The sequence below is a fragment of the Camponotus vicinus genome, unplaced genomic scaffold (genome assembly GCF_025532165.1).
Source record: "Camponotus vicinus isolate PSW18456_S1 unplaced genomic scaffold, iyCamVici1.0 SCAF_1, whole genome shotgun sequence".
Taxonomy (NCBI): Eukaryota; Metazoa; Arthropoda; class Insecta; order Hymenoptera; family Formicidae; genus Camponotus; species Camponotus vicinus.
The window spans coordinates 12,377,521-12,396,319 of NW_028141945.1; the positions used below are offsets into that span (position 1 = coordinate 12,377,521).

General features: G+C 32.4%; 2 protein-coding genes across 5 annotated transcripts in view; one reads left to right on the forward strand and one right to left on the reverse strand.

Moving 5' to 3' along the window:
* The first annotated feature begins 698 nt into the window (after nucleotides 1-698).
* LOC145975329 (uncharacterized) lies at nucleotides 699-11,184 on the forward strand. Of its 2 annotated transcripts, XM_083105718.1 has the most exons (9): nucleotides 700-883; nucleotides 4,189-4,707; nucleotides 6,022-6,150; nucleotides 6,839-6,979; nucleotides 7,834-7,962; nucleotides 8,600-8,863; nucleotides 10,276-10,371; nucleotides 10,447-10,518; nucleotides 10,629-11,184. In XM_083105718.1, exons 2-9 carry the CDS (start codon nucleotides 4,563-4,565, stop codon nucleotides 10,694-10,696), a joined length of 1,044 nt encoding a protein of 347 aa, XP_082961844.1. In that variant the 5' UTR covers nucleotides 700-883; nucleotides 4,189-4,562; the 3' UTR covers nucleotides 10,697-11,184. The 2 variants fall into 2 exon arrangements, with proteins under 2 accessions (XP_082961852.1, XP_082961844.1); XM_083105726.1 differs by lacking the exon at nucleotides 6,022-6,150 and having other exon boundaries at nucleotides 699-883.
* LOC145975295 (glucose dehydrogenase [FAD, quinone]) overlaps nucleotides 9,871-18,799 on the reverse strand; it is a 73,881-nt gene continuing 64,952 nt past the window's right edge. For all 3 annotated transcript variants that reach the window (XM_083105672.1, XM_083105655.1, XM_083105664.1), the window contains 6 exons: nucleotides 17,861-18,013; nucleotides 14,745-15,870; nucleotides 13,371-13,726; nucleotides 12,789-13,112; nucleotides 12,265-12,635; nucleotides 9,871-11,752 (listed from right to left, as the gene is read on the reverse strand). In XM_083105672.1, coding sequence (XP_082961798.1) covers nucleotides 11,399-11,752; nucleotides 12,265-12,635; nucleotides 12,789-13,112; nucleotides 13,371-13,726; nucleotides 14,745-15,319 — 1,980 coding nt within the window. In that variant the 5' untranslated portion in view covers nucleotides 15,320-15,870; nucleotides 17,861-18,013 and the 3' untranslated portion in view covers nucleotides 9,871-11,398. The remainder of the gene's footprint in view (nucleotides 11,753-12,264; nucleotides 12,636-12,788; nucleotides 13,113-13,370; nucleotides 13,727-14,744; nucleotides 15,871-17,860; nucleotides 18,014-18,799) is intronic.

An 18,799-nucleotide genomic window follows, 5' to 3' on the forward strand; every position in this document is an offset into this window, starting at 1 on the left:
GAATAAGCGGCCGATATCAAGCAATATATCGATTATATATATATCACGAAGTTCTCTAAAATTGATAATCTTGAAATTCGAATTTCTGATGCAATTGTAAAGTTCTATCTTTATTACATTCATTTTTACTATAGCATAAAATATATTTCTTATAGCATAAAATAAATTTCTCAATATCCTGCATCATCCTCAACTCATGGTTTTAAAAAAGACGCTATTTAAAGATATTCAAATCACATAGTTCCGATAGAAAACTCAAATAAACAGACAATGAGTCTTGCAAAGAGGCCTTTGTAAGTATTATTCTCATAGTGTACATTTTAGCTGAAAAAAATGTAATAATAAAATGACCTTTTAAAAAAGATATCTTGCGAAAGATATTCATTTTACGTCGCTTTGTTGTCACAATGCCATCATCGACTCAATTCTGACACCACCATTACATCCGGATTTTCATTCAATCACCGACATAATATAAATAAGAATTTTTCCTGAGGGGAAGTTAGAAGACGCGATCAAGTCTTTGCGTATAAAAGCTTAGAGTGTCCGGAGAAAGAAATCACTTTGACGGCGAATTTTCGTGAATTTTTTCCCTGGAATACGAGGAGCGAATTCTTCGAAGAAATGGCGGGAGAACCGAGGAGTCTTCCGGTGAGGGAGCTGCGGACTATTGTACTGTCAATCGTGCTTTGCCTCGCTGTAGAGATCGCAGTCGCCGACGCGCACGGCCAGAGTAAGCATCTATTTCGTCGACGTGAGTGTAAAAATCGAATGCGACACAAGGAATATTGCGAGTAAGAGAAAATATCGATATTTTTGAAAAATACATATTGATTTGTTAGAAAAAAATAGTTACAACATCATCAAATAAACGTGATTGAAGGTAAGGTGTTTAAAAAAAAATTTAAGGATTATTTACGCAATATAAAATTAATATACAATTAATATAAAATTATTGTGAAGCTTGCAAATCGAATGACAATATCGAGGTACATGGATGAAAAAGGACTTGCGGAGAATGTTTCTCTGAGAAATTAATTAAATTATGTTTTAAATTATGTTTGTACAATGAGAGTATTAATAATACAATAGTCGCGAATGATGCTGAATATTGAAAGACATTTTCAGTGAAAATTATGTGGATTAAAATTAAAATCGTAATCACGATTCTAGAGTAAACGAACTTGAAGAATTCATCGTAACGAGAGTCATTTCGACGTCATTCAAAATTGATAAAATTCATAAAAATATCCGTTAACGTGACGTTAAATTATTAATAACGAATGTAAAATGTAAAATAAGACTAGTGTTTCGTATTAATAATTTGAATTATAATTCTAGTTATAATTTTATATAATAAGTAAAGTGTCATAAAACTCTCTCTAATCATTAGGTGTGGCAAAAGTGTCCTAAGAAAATTGTCAATATCCGGTCCTATTTATCGGAGCGGTTTACATTGTAAGCTTTGTAGAAACGCGCTCTGAAAATAATAATATTCAACATCGTTTAAAAAAAAAAGTATCGAATCACGATCACGCGTGTTTAATTATAGACTATCGATTAATCGATTCAACTCTGCTGAGGCACATACAAATCGCGTGAAACGTCGCGACTCGACAAATTTGACGTTTCACAAACACATTGGTTGTTTTAAGGATAGCATTTTTATGATTTAACGTTTCAATATTAATAACTTTGCTATAATTTTAATTTTAATTATAATGTTCAATGCTTTTTATAAATTGAAGCGATATTTAATATTATTATTATCTTCTATAGAGTTTACAGTCTAATACTCCGATAAATAAGACTGAACATTGCCAACCTTTTCAGGACAATTTTGCTTAGGACAATAATGATAAAAGTTTTATAACAAATAAAGTGTATCTCATAAAACTCTCTTCTAATCATTATGATAATAATTGTCAATCGTATCAATAGTTTACATTGTAGCTAATTACATTGTAATAAGCTTTATAGAACCGCGTGAAGAGATAGTAATAATAATATTCAACATCTTCAATTTAAATGAACAGCTTTAATTTAAATAAAAGAATCACAATCATGTTGTTCAATTACAAACTATTGATTAATCGATTCAATCCTGCCGAGGCAGGTATAAAATCGCAGATCGAAACATTGGGTCTCGACGAATTTGACGTTTCGCAAGCGTCGAGGAGTGTTTTAAGGATAGCATTTTTATGACCCAGTAATCTCTTCCTCTCCTTCGTGGGGAATCTTCACGAAGATCGTGGCTAGTCACGGAGACCGGATCTACGCTCCTGGTTCTCACAGTTAGTGAATGTCGAGTGTAGAGAATACGGCGATCACATAATTAAAGAACACAAAGAGGGTGGGAGGGGGCGGCGGGGGGCGCCCCGTTTCCTTCGCTCGTCTGTTATTCCGACTTAACAATGCTCTTTGGACTAGCGAGGGGGATTGCAACATTCCGGGTCTTCGACAAACACACTTCTCTGCAAATAACGTCATTAACACACGACATTGTAATTACATTCATGAGCATTATCATAATTACCACATTTAATTGCAATTTGTGTTCCCTTTCAGGACGATTATCTGATTGATAATTCGCACTTTTCTTGCATTCGATGAACGGGAGATTTCAGTGAATATATATAATTCGGGTTCGAGTAGTTTTCCTGAAATGTACGGCACTGTAAATCGAGATACACAACAATGGCTTCTGCTGTGCTGTTACAGCACCGCGTGTGTTGCGCAACAGATACTGAAACTATAGAAAGGGCGCTAAACTCGTTTGTGCGTATCCGTCACGATCGACCTTCGAACATTTACGGGATCATCGTTGAAATCCAAAGCGGGAAACTTGGCCCACGATTTTATGACGTGAACTCATCGTGATTTAAATCGCGCACGATGTTGCAATGGATCCTTTGAAAAAAAGGATAGCACAGTAAATTGAAATAAAGTATCAGAGATTCAGAATGAGATATAGATTTTGAAAATTAAATATCCCACACACACTTGTACATAAATATATGTTCTTAAAAATAAAAGAAATCTATTTCAAATTTTTGCATAAATATATTAAATAAAATAAATATAATATAATAAATATAATAAATATAATAAATAAATATAATAAATATAATAAATAAATATAATAAATAATTGTCAGGCTTTCAACCTATTGAAGAGATGTATTAATTAATTTACATGTTGTAATCCAAAGTAGGAAACTTTTCACGATTTTATTTTATGACGTGGAGTCACCACGATTTAAATGGCGTTTGATACTTATTGTTTGAAAAAAATCAAAATGGCATAATAAATTTAAATAAAATAGGACACAAAACCAGACTTAAAAAATTATATGTTCCTAAAACTAAAAAAAAGAATAAATTTAAATTTTTGCAGCTGTGTAAATAATTTTCAGGCTTTCAATCTGTATCGAAGAGATGCTTATTGCCATACGAACTTAACTTACACGTTGTACAATAGTAAGCATTAGGACGTATTAGACAGGAAGTATTAGATTAGATGTGCTATTTTTAACTCGGAAGTCGAACGGGATCGCAAGGTGCATTCGAACGGTTTAGCATCTGTTATTCGCCAATGACAAGTCAGCGCATAAAATTATTCCCGATGATTACCGCCGATGAATGTGCACATCTTTTTTTTCTAATCCGAGCCAATTCTCTACGGGGGTGCGTGTTCAACCATAATTTCCTGGTCTGTCGAGAAATCGACGAAACAAGGCGATTCTATAGCGACGAGCCCGCTCGCACGCGATCATTTATGAACTAGAACGTCTCAAATTAGGCTTGTACATATGATTAGAGAGAAAAATAAATTAGAGAAAAAATATATTAGAAAAATAAAATAAAATTATATATCGTGTGCTCTTTAATTTAAGTCTGAAATAGACATACTTACTTGTAAAGAATATTCTTTTAGCAGAGAATTAGTCGAGGTATCGTTGAACTGAATTTGAATTTTATATGAAAAACAATTAATTCCTTCGATTGTATAAATTCTTTTATTAAAAAATAAAAATGAAAAATAAAAATAAAAATAAAAATCGCGAAAAAAACTCGAATAAGTCGGATTGAAAAATTAATTTATCGCAATAATAGCAAGTTGAAAACACTTGAAGGTCTTGTAATTTTCATCGAATAACTGTCGGACATGATTCGGACAAAATTCCAGATTGATTCATCCAAGATCGACTAAACGATAAGCTGTTTTTTTTTCACCGATGTCTCGCCTCGAGCAGGCGAAGAAGTGATCGACACAGGCGGAGGATGATTATGCGGGATACGCCTCGATGATATCCGTTCGAGGGTGTAGCCTGTATGTGTTTCTGCCTGTATTGCGATTGCGCAAGCTAGCATCGAGGAAACAATGAGAGCATCATCGTAAGGCTAAACGGGGCCCCGGCTGTGCCCCGATCGTGACGTGGCGGCCTTCGAGCGATCGGATCGGATCGTCCCGTGACGGGGACCGAAAATGACAACAGGCCGACCGGCGGTTTTGGTGATGAAACGTTCCGGACGCGGCGTTTGTCCGCCGTCATCGCGAGGATGACGAAGACGTGGACGGTAAGCGGCTTCACGGGGCTCCTCGTCCTCGTACCCGTTACCGTCTGCGCGACGATCACCTACGTCAACAGCAACGAGGACCCGTCGCGATGCAACGATCGCAGTAATAATAATCGCAGTAGCAATAGTAAGCAAAATTTACAAATGAAATATACAGACACTCGGGGCCTGTCGCATTCGACGATTTCGCAATTGAGAGATTTTAGCACATGAGATTTTATATTGTTCGCGAATTCAGGGTCCCCAGTCTATTCTAGGTATGAAAAATTCATGATTTTCAGGATTTTTTTTGAAGAATATTAATATATAAATTAATATACATCATTTAAAAAAATATAATCTATAATATATATTAAATATAATATATATTATATATAATTATATATAATATATATTAAAAAAATATACATATAAACTTTTTGACATTTTTTATATATTTTTACTGATATTTTACATATTTTACTGATATTTTACATATTTTTACTTTTATATATTTTTACTAAATATTGATGTAATTAAATAATACATCAATATTTTTTAAATCTTGGATATTTAGCTTCTTTTTTTGTTCAATACGAATTTTTTCGCGTAACGAGTTCAAAAATGACATGCTGTTTTTCGTGTAATAGGTTGAAATGAAAAATTTCGTTTAATTTTATTCCGTAGGATATTTTTGGAACTAAATTAGATAATTGTGATTTAAAAAATTAATATTATAATAATATATAATAAATATAAAATTATTTTTATAATAATATATAATAATATTATATTTTTATATTATATTATATTTTTCTGATCTTCAAGAAATGCAAAAATTTCAGCAAAATTAAATTATCTAATTTTGAATTTTAAATGACATTACTTATTACGTTATTTTTCATTTTTTTCTAATGAAATTAGATTCAGTATCCCCAAAAAATCCTATTGAATATAAAATTAGATTAGAGTTTTTTCATTTCAGATTACACGAGAATGTCCCACTGTCATTTTTTATACACAGATTCGTATTGAATAAAAAAAACTAAATATCTAATTGTAGGGTTTAAAAATTTATTGATGTACTGTTTATATAAATGTCAATAAAACCATATGTAAAATGCCTAAAAGATTAATTTCTAATATTCTTAAAAAGAATTTCTAAAAATCATCAATTTTTCATACTGCCAGAATAGATTAATCTCTTAACAATGAAAATAACAAAACGAAATGACGCAACATAAGATTCTTCCCATTTTTCACTGATCGCTTTTGAGGGATTTCACGGTCAATTTGATCGATGAATACATAAAACGCTTGGTGTTCTTCTTTTTCATCTCTTCACTTTTTTTCAATGTGATTAAAAATTCATGTAAAAACTTACATTTTATAATTATAAGAAATTCTTTCTCTTTTTTCTAGTGATAACATATCGCGTTACGCAAAAACGAATATTTTTCAGAAACTTTCTCACTGTGTAAATACGATGTCGACTGTATCGCGAATGCGTTTTGCAAATACCAACAAACCTGCTCGTGCAAAGAAAATCACATCGAGTTCAGGACTAACAACAACTACAGATGTCTAAGAGGTACTTTTTTCGAACCGATTAAATACACTAACATTAATCTCGCAATTTTCTACATCAGGTATATAAGATAATATTTCAAAAAAGAGTTAAAAGATGAGATAAATTGTACTCTAAATTTCAGTCTCTCCCTAATTACTTGAACATTCGGGATCGATGTCATCGACCTCGAGAACCGAGATCCCGCGGAGATACTCGTCCATCCCTATTCCTTTCTCACGATCCCGTCTCACCTGGAGCGTGTCGTTCGTCGTGCTCGTTGAGCCGACAGAGATCAGACGAATAATTTCTATGAATGAGTCAGAACGGCGTAAATCCGTCCTTAGATACAGCTCTTTCGACGCGCAATAAAATATTTAAATTAAATTTATATTTTAAGTTGAATTAAAATCGATAAAAAATTTATCAAAAATTCCAGATCGTTAAAATAAACATCGCGAATTGCGAGGCATTCTAAGGATATTTCGTTCACCTACAAATAATAATGTCTGAACTGCACTCTTGAAATTTTCGTAATTTCGCTAAATCACCTTCAGACGTTACGTCATAGATTCCCGAGATGTAAATGAAAAAAAAGATGTGCGTTTTTACTTTTATTAATAGGACGTAAGAAATTTGTATAACGGTTCTCTAACGAAACATAAATCTGTTGAGTGGACACTTGCATGAGATAACCATGTTATTCCGACAGTGGCCACTCGCATCGGCGATCCCTGCGAGGAAGACATCCAGTGTGAGTTTACATTTACACCGCAGTCGGAATGTCGAGAAGGCACTTGTCAATGCGCCCACGATTCTCACTTCACGGATGGAAGGTGTTACGAGTCCGTCGGTGAGTGTTGTTTTCCTGAGAAACGCCTCAAGCCGGCCCTTCATTACGCATATTTATGGGAAAAATAAATATCCCGTGAGTTAATAGAGGGAAGAGACACAATGGAAAAGTTTATTCGATGCAAGAAGGAAGAAGAAACGTAAAGCGAGAGCACATCTTACGATATAATATATTATCTGAAATTGCAAGGTTTACTATTGATGTAATAATGTTCATTGATATACATTTTTATTTTTAAATTATCGATATCTTCTTAAGATCCAGCTTATCTCCTATCATTTTGAAGCGATATGATCGATGTTTTAAATTCTATTCTTGCAATTAGACTCGCTATAACTGCTATCAACAAAAATGCTTTGCACTTGACTTGCATTTAATTTCAAAATTTTTTTCTACAAGCTTGCATTCTGATTTTGTGAATTTTATACTTAATAATTTTTTAGAATTTCGTTGATGTTTATATAATTTTGCGTTTGTAATTTCAATAATTTATTATACGTCTTAAAAGACCAGAATGATTTATTAAAATGTAATCAATAATAGCTCCCTTATATCCCTGAAGAATTAATACGTATAATATTCATTAAATGATTAAAAAATATGAAAATTTGTGAAATTTATATTGTTAAGATTATTTACACATTTAATTCAAGTTACATACATAACTTACATGTGATCCACTGTTTGAAAAAATTACGTTCTACTTATATTTTATTACATTTCACATTTTATTACATTTCAATAAATAGGATTGAGTAAAAATAAATACATATAATACGTAGAATACATATGTAATCGATAAATATATATTCGATTAATTAACAATATTAGTGTTATCTTGTGCTCGATTATAGGTTTAGGCAAACGTTGCCGCTCGAATCGCAATTGCTACATCAAGAACACCTTTTGCGAATACGGTTTCTGCACTTGCGGTTTGCGTCATCATGCGAATCCTGACAACACCGGCTGTCTACCGAGCGCCAGTAAGTATCATAACAATCAATAGAAACTATTACATTCGATATTTTTTGTGAGAATCCTGCAAGCTGTTCGAACCTACCTTTCAGCTTCTTCTACCCCTTAAGAACTTCAGCAGAAAAATTGATAATTTTTAGGAATTTTTCTTGAAGGATATTAAAAATTGAAATTTTTTTAGTGTTTTATTTTTTTATTGATGTTTAACTAACTTTATCAATTTTGCGAATTTTTCAATAAAATTTGAAAGGCAAAAATGTAAAAAAAATTGATTTTTTTACTTTCTAAAGTAGACTCGATCCTTAACAATAATACACAAAGTAAAATAAAATATAAAAGATATAAAAAAGATAGCCCTCCCTCTCGCTAAAACATCCCATTGTATTTTGCAGCTTATGCATGAAATCATGAAAAATTAAAATAGGCTAAGATAAAATAAGAAAAAACATTTTCATTTTTATATATTTCGGCCCTACTTCGGGCTTTTTTTGATAACTGTGTAAAAGATCAAAAAGCATTCTTAGTAGCATCTTGTGTTGACTCTTATTAATCCATTAATTTTTTATATTGTCACAGACTTTATGTCAGAGACTTTATTATTTGTATTGATGAAATTATGTATCTATAACACATTTCTTTTTTTAGAATTGAACGAAGACTGCAACAGCGACGACGAATGCGTGGTGGAGAATTCGAGATGCATACACAACAGATGCGACTGCAAAGTGGATTATGTGCTGGCCGAGGGCGGCAAACGGTGTTTGAAGGCCGCTTTTTGGATCGGCGAGGAGTGCGAGCAGCAATCTCAGTGCCAGATGAGCCTGAAGCATAGCCAATGCAGTGCAAACGGGACGTGCGATTGCATCGTCGGCTCTCACAGACGTGGTCGTCGATGTTACGTCGATGTCGGCGAGTATTAGTCCTAAACGCGATGATTGATTATATTGATAAATATGAAAAAATTTGTCTATAATAATATGTAGACAATTCTTATTAATTTTAATATAAGAAACAAGAATGTGACATTTAAAACACTTAGTTAGGTCTCATTTTTATGAAATAATTTCTTTTGGGATTTAGAGAAATATACAATTAACTCTTTACGTTATGATGTGTCGCTCAGTGAGCTATCTTTTCTTTCTCAGTTTTTCATTTCTTCAACTACTTTTTTAACAGCAAATATCTATAGAATAATAATAAATTGGGTTTTTTGTTTCTATGAGATCTCTAGAACATTAATAAGTGTAAAAAAATATAAAGTCATTAATTGTTAATTGCAAAAATACTATATATATATAAAAATAAATTGTCAAAATTAGTACTTTTTCATGGAGAAATGCATTTTCCACTAATCTATTATGGAAATCAGAAAAGCAATTTTTTTACAAGCAATTTAGAAGACTAAAATATTGTTCAGAATTTTTTCAGAATTTTTCATCATGTTGTTTTTGTTATTAATTCTATATAAAAAATACAATATTTCCTGTATTAAATCCAAATTAACAATTGTATTTTTTTAAAACTTTTTCTTTCAGAATTTTTTAAATCACAAAATTCGAATTTGAAGAAAAAAAATTTATAGTTTCTAAAATTTATAATTTTCTGCTATATTGGATCCGCCATCTTGAATTTTTTGAAATTGAAAATTTTGAGATCAAATTTGAATTTAACGACCAAAAAAATATCGGAAAACAAATTTATTAAAATTTTAGATGTAAGGAAAAATATATAACTGGAAGGATTAAAGAAGTATTCAAATTCACATCTATATTTGTTGATTATAACATGTTGGAATATAACAAGAAATGAGTAGAATACACTTACAAATAAAAAGAAAAATAGAAACGTTCAAGTAAATGGGTTAAAACTGGCCTTGATAAAAAACATAATTTCACAATTTATTTTATTTACAATACTTTATTTGTGTTTTTCCAATATATTAACTACAATAAACAAGAATTTTGTATTACATTAAATTTCCCCGCTAAATTTACTAAATTAAGTATTTTGTCTTATTAAAAGAATTGAATATATTATTTCTTGAAGCCTAGAACTAATAAAAATGTTATGCTCATATTTTTTTCCTCGTTTCATCTTCAATGAAAATTTACTAATTTTATAAAAAAAGAAACTAAAAAAAATTTTATTTTCTTGTTAACCAGGGTTATCTTTATTTGAAATAACACGTCTTTGATATTTTTGGTACGAGACGAGAATAAAGTTTACAATCAGAATTATAATTAAATTCGAGGAAAATATAATTGTATATTGGATGCAAATCTTATCATTCATGTCAAAAATAACGCATTTTGCAATTTTAGAACTGGGCGGTCGTTGCGAGACTCACCATCATTGTATCACTGGAAGTTTAAGGGACTCCAATTCGACGTGGAAATCGAAAGTGGATTGTGTTAATGGTATGTAATCGTTTATTAAATACAGACTTTATCATCCGAATAGCGCTGAAGGAACGCGATTTTAATCATTCGCAGGTTTCTGCACTTGTACCGATGGTTATACCTTGATGGAGGAGCTGCAGGATTGCGTTCAATTCAGCGATAACGGTATCTTTTATTAAAAATTTTGATTTAACCATCAAATCAATTTTATTATTTTTATCGATTTAATTATTAATATTAAAATTTATTTGCTTTGATTTTTTTCATTTTCGTAGGTGCAACAGGGTGGCAAGCGTACGGAATACTTTCCATCATCTTTATCGTGAAATTTTTCGTATCTTAAGGATATGATGGATAACAATCTGTATTCAACTGCGCTTTTCATAAATCTAAAATTTCGTTGATTTAATTTAGAGTATTTAAATATATAGAGTGTCGTAGAGCTTTAATAATTTATCTATAGTTTAAATATGTGTATTTATTTAAATTAAGCTTGATTAATGTAAATTTGATATCTTAACTAGCAGTTCAACCACATAAGCAGCCAAAGAGAATCAACGTGTTTTCTCAAGTTGAGAAAGCAGCGAATCCGTTAGATCATTATAACGAACACTGTTCTTTCTTTCCGACATACCAAGTGAATAACACTACAGTCATCGACTAGATTACACACTTGAGCAGAACGTCATCCCTATCCTATGCGAATCAAACGTGTATAATAATTATACGCAATTATTCTCTATTCCCATAGAAAACAATATTTCACTTAACAAGTAGAAAAATTCTAGAAAGTGTGTGTGTTTGTGTTATAATATACAATATTCTAACACATCTCTCTCTCTCGTATACACAGAATTTCCTTTACAAGTCCCCTTTTAAAAATTCTATCGAATTTTTCTGGCACAAAGATCAATGCCCTTCGAATCCAAGAGGTGATTTTCATTTAATCACAGTCTTCACGATAACGTATCCCACATGTTTTATACCATGTAACGTGTAACATCCTCCTCCACTTTCTTGCTTCCCACACACACGTGCGCGTGATTCACGGAGCAGAATTTTTCCAGTCCTCCTTGATCATGTCACTGACTTTCTCGGCGATCATGTACACGGGCGCGGTCGTGTGACCGGCGATTATGGTCGGTATGACACTGGCGTCTGTGACTCTGAGACCGCCGATTCCGTGCACCCGTAACCTGTGGTCCACCACGCCCGAATTCCTCCGCGTGGACATCTTACACGTGCCCGCATAATGGGCCACAGTCGTCGTCATGTGACGAGCGACGCAGGCCCAGTACGGATCGCTCTTGAAAGTAATGTGTTTACATCCCGGAAACGGTACCGATAGCAGCGTCGCGTTGTAACGTTTAAACGCCCTCGTGGAAGCTATGTCGATTGCCTGGAAAAATAAAGAAAAAATTATATAATTTTTTCTCTCCTTTATCAATTTTTAGTCATTTTTTTCTCTCTTAATTATAAAATTAGTCAAATTTTCGTTAAAAATGAAATGAGAAAAAATATGACACTATAATATTTTTATTATAGTTATATTATAGTTATATTAGCTCTAGATTTCGAGAAATTAACATTTACCTGATTTAACTCTTTTGGAAAAACAAAATAATTAACTTATTTCGCGAGAGAATTTAATATAAGAATTTAATATAACATGAAATCTCTGTTTATTGTAATTATTAATCATGAAAATAAGAGCTAACTAAGAGCTTTAAGTGTCATATCTTTTTTCTTATATGAAAATTAATAAGAATTTACTATATTATAATAGAAATATTTTTCATATTTATCAGTGTAATAATGTAATTGAAAATAAATAGTGACAAATAATGTAATTAAAAATAAATTTAAAACAAAAAATATATTATATATATTAATATATAAGGATTCTCTTACCATCTTTATAGCTTGCACCATTGTATTTAGATCGTCCTCGTGATCATAATAATTCATGTCGATGATCGGCGGGTCCGACTGATCGGTGCTTTTCAAAGTGAGTCTGCCGCGGCTCTTGGGCCGCAGAAGCACAGGTACAATCGTGAAAGCATCGAGACCCTCATAATCACCATAAACCTCCTTGTAAAAATCGTCGGTTACTCCGAGTAAACTGCGAAAAGTTCCGGAAACATCGCCGAGAAACGAACTTGCGCCCAATATCAGCTCGATATCAGGATGGTCATCTTCTATCATTAATTTGCTCCTGTTAGGATACGTTTCAAGGATGTCACGATTGATGATGATGGAAGTTACATTGGGAACAGTCCGAGCTGCAAGAAATAAAATGTGACTTTTGCATTTCTCGTTCAAAGCAATCAAGTTTGAAGACAATTTTGGCAAAAGAATCTAAAAAGCAAACTCTAACGATGACCTTATATAAATTTCACAGAAATTTCTAAAAATAACTACTATAAAATGCTTACTATGTCGCTCGTGTACTTTTCTTCTCGTTGTACTCAAGTTAGCCTTAGTATTAATGAAAGCTAATGCCTCGGCGCCTCCAGGTATCGTCCAAGGACCTGTGCCTTGTATCAGGTACTGCAGAAAATTAGCCGGACTGGAATTTAGTCGCGGTTCGATAACGGTTATGCTCTCGTTGACTAGAAACGTTAAAGCTGACATGGTCACGTGATCCTGTAAATTAAATCCCACTGGAAGATCCTCGATTGTACGGATGCCTAAGGAGCTTAAGTGATCCTTTGGACCTATTCCGGACAGCATCAGTAACTTTGGTGATCCAAGAGTACCTGTGCATTAGGAAAGAAGTTTTTATTGCCGTACAAATATATTAAGTAGCAAGATGATTTGTAAAATATAACAACTTTCATTGAAATGTATTTGTAAATTGAATGTTTCTTTCTAAAATTTAATTAATACTTGCTTTCTAATATATAGAATTAACTCTTTTCATCAAATATTTTAAATCCGTTTCTCAAGTAAATTTATTTTACGTGGAAAATAAAATCTTTTTATTCCACAAACCTAAATATATCCTAAATGTATACCTGCACAGAGTATAATCTCCTTAGTAGGAGAGATGAAATACGTTCTATGATTCTTTACGAATTCGACGCCCACGGCTATTTTCGTCTTTGGATTAATAACAATTTTCGTCACGGTCGAAAATTTCGACAAATAAAAGTTTGCTCGGCCACGGATCGGCCTGAGAAAGGCTTTGCTAGCGCTAACTCTGTGCCCATTCCGCAGATTCGCTTGCACACTCGAGAAGCCTATGGACTTGTGGCTGTTGTAATCTACCAGATCGTAACCGAGCTCTTGGCCGGCCATCAAGAAACGTTCCTTGAGTGGAGTAGCGTAAGAGGGAGTCGTGACATCCAGGTACCCATCGTATCCATGGTATCTGGCGAGAAAAGAAACAAGAGATTATAAAGCGAAAAGGAAATAATATTACAAATTTCGTACAATTAAAATTATTTAAAATATACTAGGTGTGTAATTAAATTTTGTTCTATTTTTTTATAGTTCAATGTTTATTCACAAATTATATATATTATGTATAGTTTAATATCATGAAAGTAATCCCCATGATTTTCTTCCATCTTTCAGATAAGTTAGAAAAGTTTATAAATTTCGAATCGATAAAAAGTCTGGTTTCTATTCGCGATGAATTCATCAAGTCATTTTCCTTGACATTTCTGAATTTTTTGTCCTGCCAAGGCTTGCTCTATCGGAATAAATAATAGTCTGAAGGTATTATATACGGATAGGGCAAAACAATCCAGCCAAGTTTCAATAAGGTACTCTTGGTCAATTTTGCCAGATGAGGTCCAAATTTAAGTGGACCTTTGTTTCGTACAAGGTTTCTTTCCAACTTTTCGCTTAAACGAAATAACTAACGAAGAAAAAAGATAACAATAGTAATCTGCAATTAGTATTTTATTTTGTCGAATTCAAATAGTTCACAAAATAAATCATATTTGAATCTATCTTAGAAATCTATTTTATTTGACATGTGGCAAAATTGATAAAGGACACATTATTGGAACTTGATTGGGTTCTTTTGTTTTACCCGGTATACCCACCGAACATAGTATCTTTATAATATATTCTAATCGATGCAACATGTCGTCAAATAATTATGTCTTGTTTGACAAAAAATGTATGAATGTCGAAGAGAAATAATCTGAATTTATCGCAAATAAAGATCAAAGATCAAAGACTTTTTATTGATCCGGAATACATAATTTGTTTGTAAGATGAAAGAAAACGTTGAAAAATGATTAAACTGTACATGTATAATTTGCCAATGAACACTAGATTTCATAAAAAATAATGAAAAATTTATTTATACATCTAATAATTAAAGCTTCCCGGAAGAAGAAACGGACAAAAGAATAAACATATAATTTCTGATGTACCTTGCCTTTTTATCGATCAGTTTACACCTCTCAGATTTGATGAAGTACGGCAACACGTCCTCGTAACTCCAGCCTGGATTATCCAACCCCCAGGTATCGTAGTCGGCCGGCGAACCCCTCGAATAGATCATGAAGTTTATCACCGAGGTGCCGCCGACTGCCTTACCAGACGCTATTTTGCAACGACCATCGACCATTGACAGGCAGTATCCGCCCTGGCCATTCGCATCCTGAGGTCGCGGCTCGCTTTTGTACACGCGAGCGTAGTCCGTGATGTGAAGGATCGGCGCGAGAAAGGGAATATCAGTGAGGAAGCCCTCATCGTAGCCCTGTTCGAGCACCAGGACATTCCAGTTGGCATTCTCGGTCAGGCGATTCGCGAGCACGGATCCTGCCGAGCCGGCACCGATCACCAGGAAATCGAAGGGAAGAGTGTAATCTAGTGTCTCGTTCTGCGGTATCTTCGGTGGGGGCGGGAAGCCTGAGAAGAAGTGACGAATCGTCTCGAGAAGACCCGGTGGCAAGATCCCGCCGGCGTATCCCAGGAACAAGATCGTCAAGTAGAACTTGAACATTGCGAAGCTTCACTTTTGATTTTCTTTCAAACACATGTGCCGATGTCTCTTCCTAGTTTTGATACATCATTCGCATTTCAATCTTTACTGTAGTTTGTCGATTTTTTTCCTTATATATATAGCTGGAATTTTGACATTTAGCACAATAGAATCGCGAAATCCGGGCTCCTGAGATGACGAGAATCTCGGTTTCCTTCTTTAATTTAATTCTTTAATTTAGAAGAATTTAAACTAGTTTATAAATTTAGCTAATTTAAATATCCAATGATTTGATATGATTCATATTATTTTTAGCACAGATCTTCTTGATGTTGACGTATTAGCATAATCTTCGATAAAGCTTGAATAATATTTAGGCTGCGAATGCGATCTTCAGGCACAATTTATATCACAGATGCGCGGCTATCACCGAGTATCAGTGGTTTATGACAACGCTTTATTGCATCTCTTCCCTTTTTAAAACACGATGTTAACAGGCAGTTGCAGTATCTTTCAAGATTGTCGTAGATTTGAATAGCATCAGGGTCGAGTACGTCAGCTGTTGGCATCCTCTTTATGATCATGGCCATGTGACGTGAGTAATGTAAAATGAAAGAATGCAAAGTGAATACTAATCAGCGGTTAAAAATGCTAACTGAACGAGATTGCATCTTTCTAGTGATTTCGAAATCATTTAAAAAAACTCGAGATGAGAATGAAGAACTTATTATAACATATTACATCGACAACGCGATATCTATTGACATAAAATGGATTATCTCTCACTTTTTTCAAGACATAATCTTTATGAATTCTTAAACAATAAGGTAGCAGTAACATTTTTTTCTTATGTGCTTTCTCATACATTTCATATTTACTATATACTGGATATATTTCTGATATTTTTTTATTATTCGAATTTTGTATCTTTGATACACCTTCGATTCAATTTAAATGGACAACTTCAAGTGAAACAATTATAGCAGATGATTAAAAATTAATCATATGTATTTTCCTTTTTTGATTTAATAAATAAAAAATACCTGTTATTGTCGTGCATATGAAGGTGTTCTTGCTTTTACACTCTTGCTACAATTTTTCAAGAACGCGAGTTATACTTGAGTGAGAAATCGAAATTTTAAGGAATGATTGGATAAGAGAGATTCGTGTTTATCCCGCGAAATTCATTCAACTACTGATTGTGAGATCGAATTGTACCTTTGTAGTCTCATCTGCGTGATTTGATCAAAATTGGGTGAGAGAAAAAGTGACAAGGTCGACCACTTTTCTTGCGTTTTTGCAAAAAATAGCATACGTTATTGCAATTTGGTAATCTTAGAATTTGTCTCATGTACAATTTATTGATGTCAACTTGTTACATGTACACAATTTATTAATATTTTTTTCTTTACAATACCAATTGACGTAACTTACAAAAAAATATACGTGCACTTTCGACTGACAAGTAAACATAATTGATGTAAATTGGTGTATGAAATGATATATAAACTTTCGCAAAATGTAATTTAACTCTGGAATGTGGCACGCACTTTTGAAGTGTTTTGATATTATTTTGAATGAAAATTCAATTTAATTTTATTTAATTTTATTTAATTACTTTCTGTTATTTTCTGGATGTTGAAAGGCAAGTAACAAAATTTGGCATAAAAAGCTGTAAAATAAATTTTAATGATAACTTTTTTTTAATTAGTAAAATATCTGAAAAGAAATAGTTTAAACTGAATAAATTGCAGTAAAAATTAACGTTAATATTTCGGAATAAAGTTACAATTAAAATTTAGATGATTAATATTTAAGAAAAATACATCAATATTGTTCAAATAGAGAGGAAATTCTTTCTCCATTGATGACATTAAATCGAGGTGTGGTATTAGAAAACATCTGCAGAAATACATGCAATATAAAATCCTAAAGAAACGAGTTTCGCGTGACCTACATAAGCAATTACGACATGATCCATACTTGGGGATCTATATTTGCATCTATTATGTTGTGCGAAGAAGATAACAAAGTTACATAAGACATGTTTAGTAATGTCGAGTTTCGATACCGCATGTGTGTGAGTGCGTGGTTTAAAATTGATGAATTTTCGACGAGAAAGTTCAAGTTCTGATGCTATAAATTCTTCGATTCTCATAGTCACAACAAAATAGAAAAAGAAAATAAAACGTTTATAATAATCTCAGATTCTTTAACACATCAGATGTTTTTTAATGTCAAAATATACTGACAAGGGAACTTCGCGAACTGGAAAATTTTGATTTTGATGAAACTTTACACACATGTAGGAGGGGTAAATGGATGAATTTAGAAATTTTCAATTGTCCAAAAAACTGCATCAATTTTGATTTTGACGAAACTTTACACACATGTAGGATGAGTAAATAGATGAATTTAGAAATTTTCAATTGCCCAAAAAATGATTTTAAGGGATGAAACTACTCATATATGTACATTTTTTTGTTTTTCGAAATATCTCTAAAATTATTCAAAATATTAAAAAATCTTTTATACAAAAGTTTTATAATAAGAATATCTTACTACAAGTCTGCGACTAGCTTGCATTTTTCGACCGATTTTTCTTCATCCCCACTCCTTTTGCATGTAGATTCGTGGAGACGGAAGACACTTGAGCTCAGGAACGATATTAGTTATCAATCGCATGAGGTGAATATTACCTCGTGCGCTGTTATCCTATAAACACACAATATTCCTAAAATATTATACAAATATTATTGAAAAATTAAAATGATATAATTATAATATTCCAAGAATATTATGCAATGTTTTTTAATATCGTGGAATTATTCTGTTAATGTTATATGTCCACTTTATATGATATCATATATAGATATATTATTTTAATATCAGTGAAATATTATAAAAGTTTTTAGAATATTATTTTGGTCAACAAATCGACGTTCATATAATATTCTTGAGATATTATAACATTCGATTTGTATTATATATATATATATATATATATATATATATATATATATATATGTAATACTATTAGAATCCCCGAGTATTTTTCAAATATATAGCCTAAATGCGTGATATTATTTGCCAGCAAACACCAAATAACAGTTATATAACTGTTAGTTATAACTTCTCACTCAACAATATGTAACAGTTATATTGTTGAGTGGGAAATTACAACTAACAATTATATAAATATTACTTGGTGTTTGCTGGGTTAATATTAAGTAATATTCTAGAAATTCTTTCTAGGTATTCTTAAAATATTAAATAACTAAAATAATATATATTTAATAATCTAGATTACAATAGGCGATTTTTGGCGTCACTGTGGTATATTAACCAAAATATATCAGATTCTACCAGAATATTTTCGCGTATTTGGTAGTTTGCGGTAGAGGCGTGGCTAGCCGTTTTGGTATCTAGCTAGTTGATACTACGCTATACCAAAAATGAAGCAAGATGTTATGTACCAGAATAAGCTCCGCCTCTACCAAA

Coding starts and splice junctions, on each gene's coding strand:
- LOC145975329 (XM_083105718.1), top strand. CDS start 4,563: ATGACGAAGACGTGGACGGTAAGCGGCTTCACGGGGCTCCTCGTCCTC. Junction 6,151..6,838: donor CAACTACAGATGTCTAAGAG/GTACTTTTTTCG, acceptor TTATTCCGACAG/TGGCCACTCGCATCGGCGAT. Junction 10,519..10,628: donor CGTTCAATTCAGCGATAACG/GTATCTTTTATT, acceptor TCATTTTCGTAG/GTGCAACAGGGTGGCAAGCG.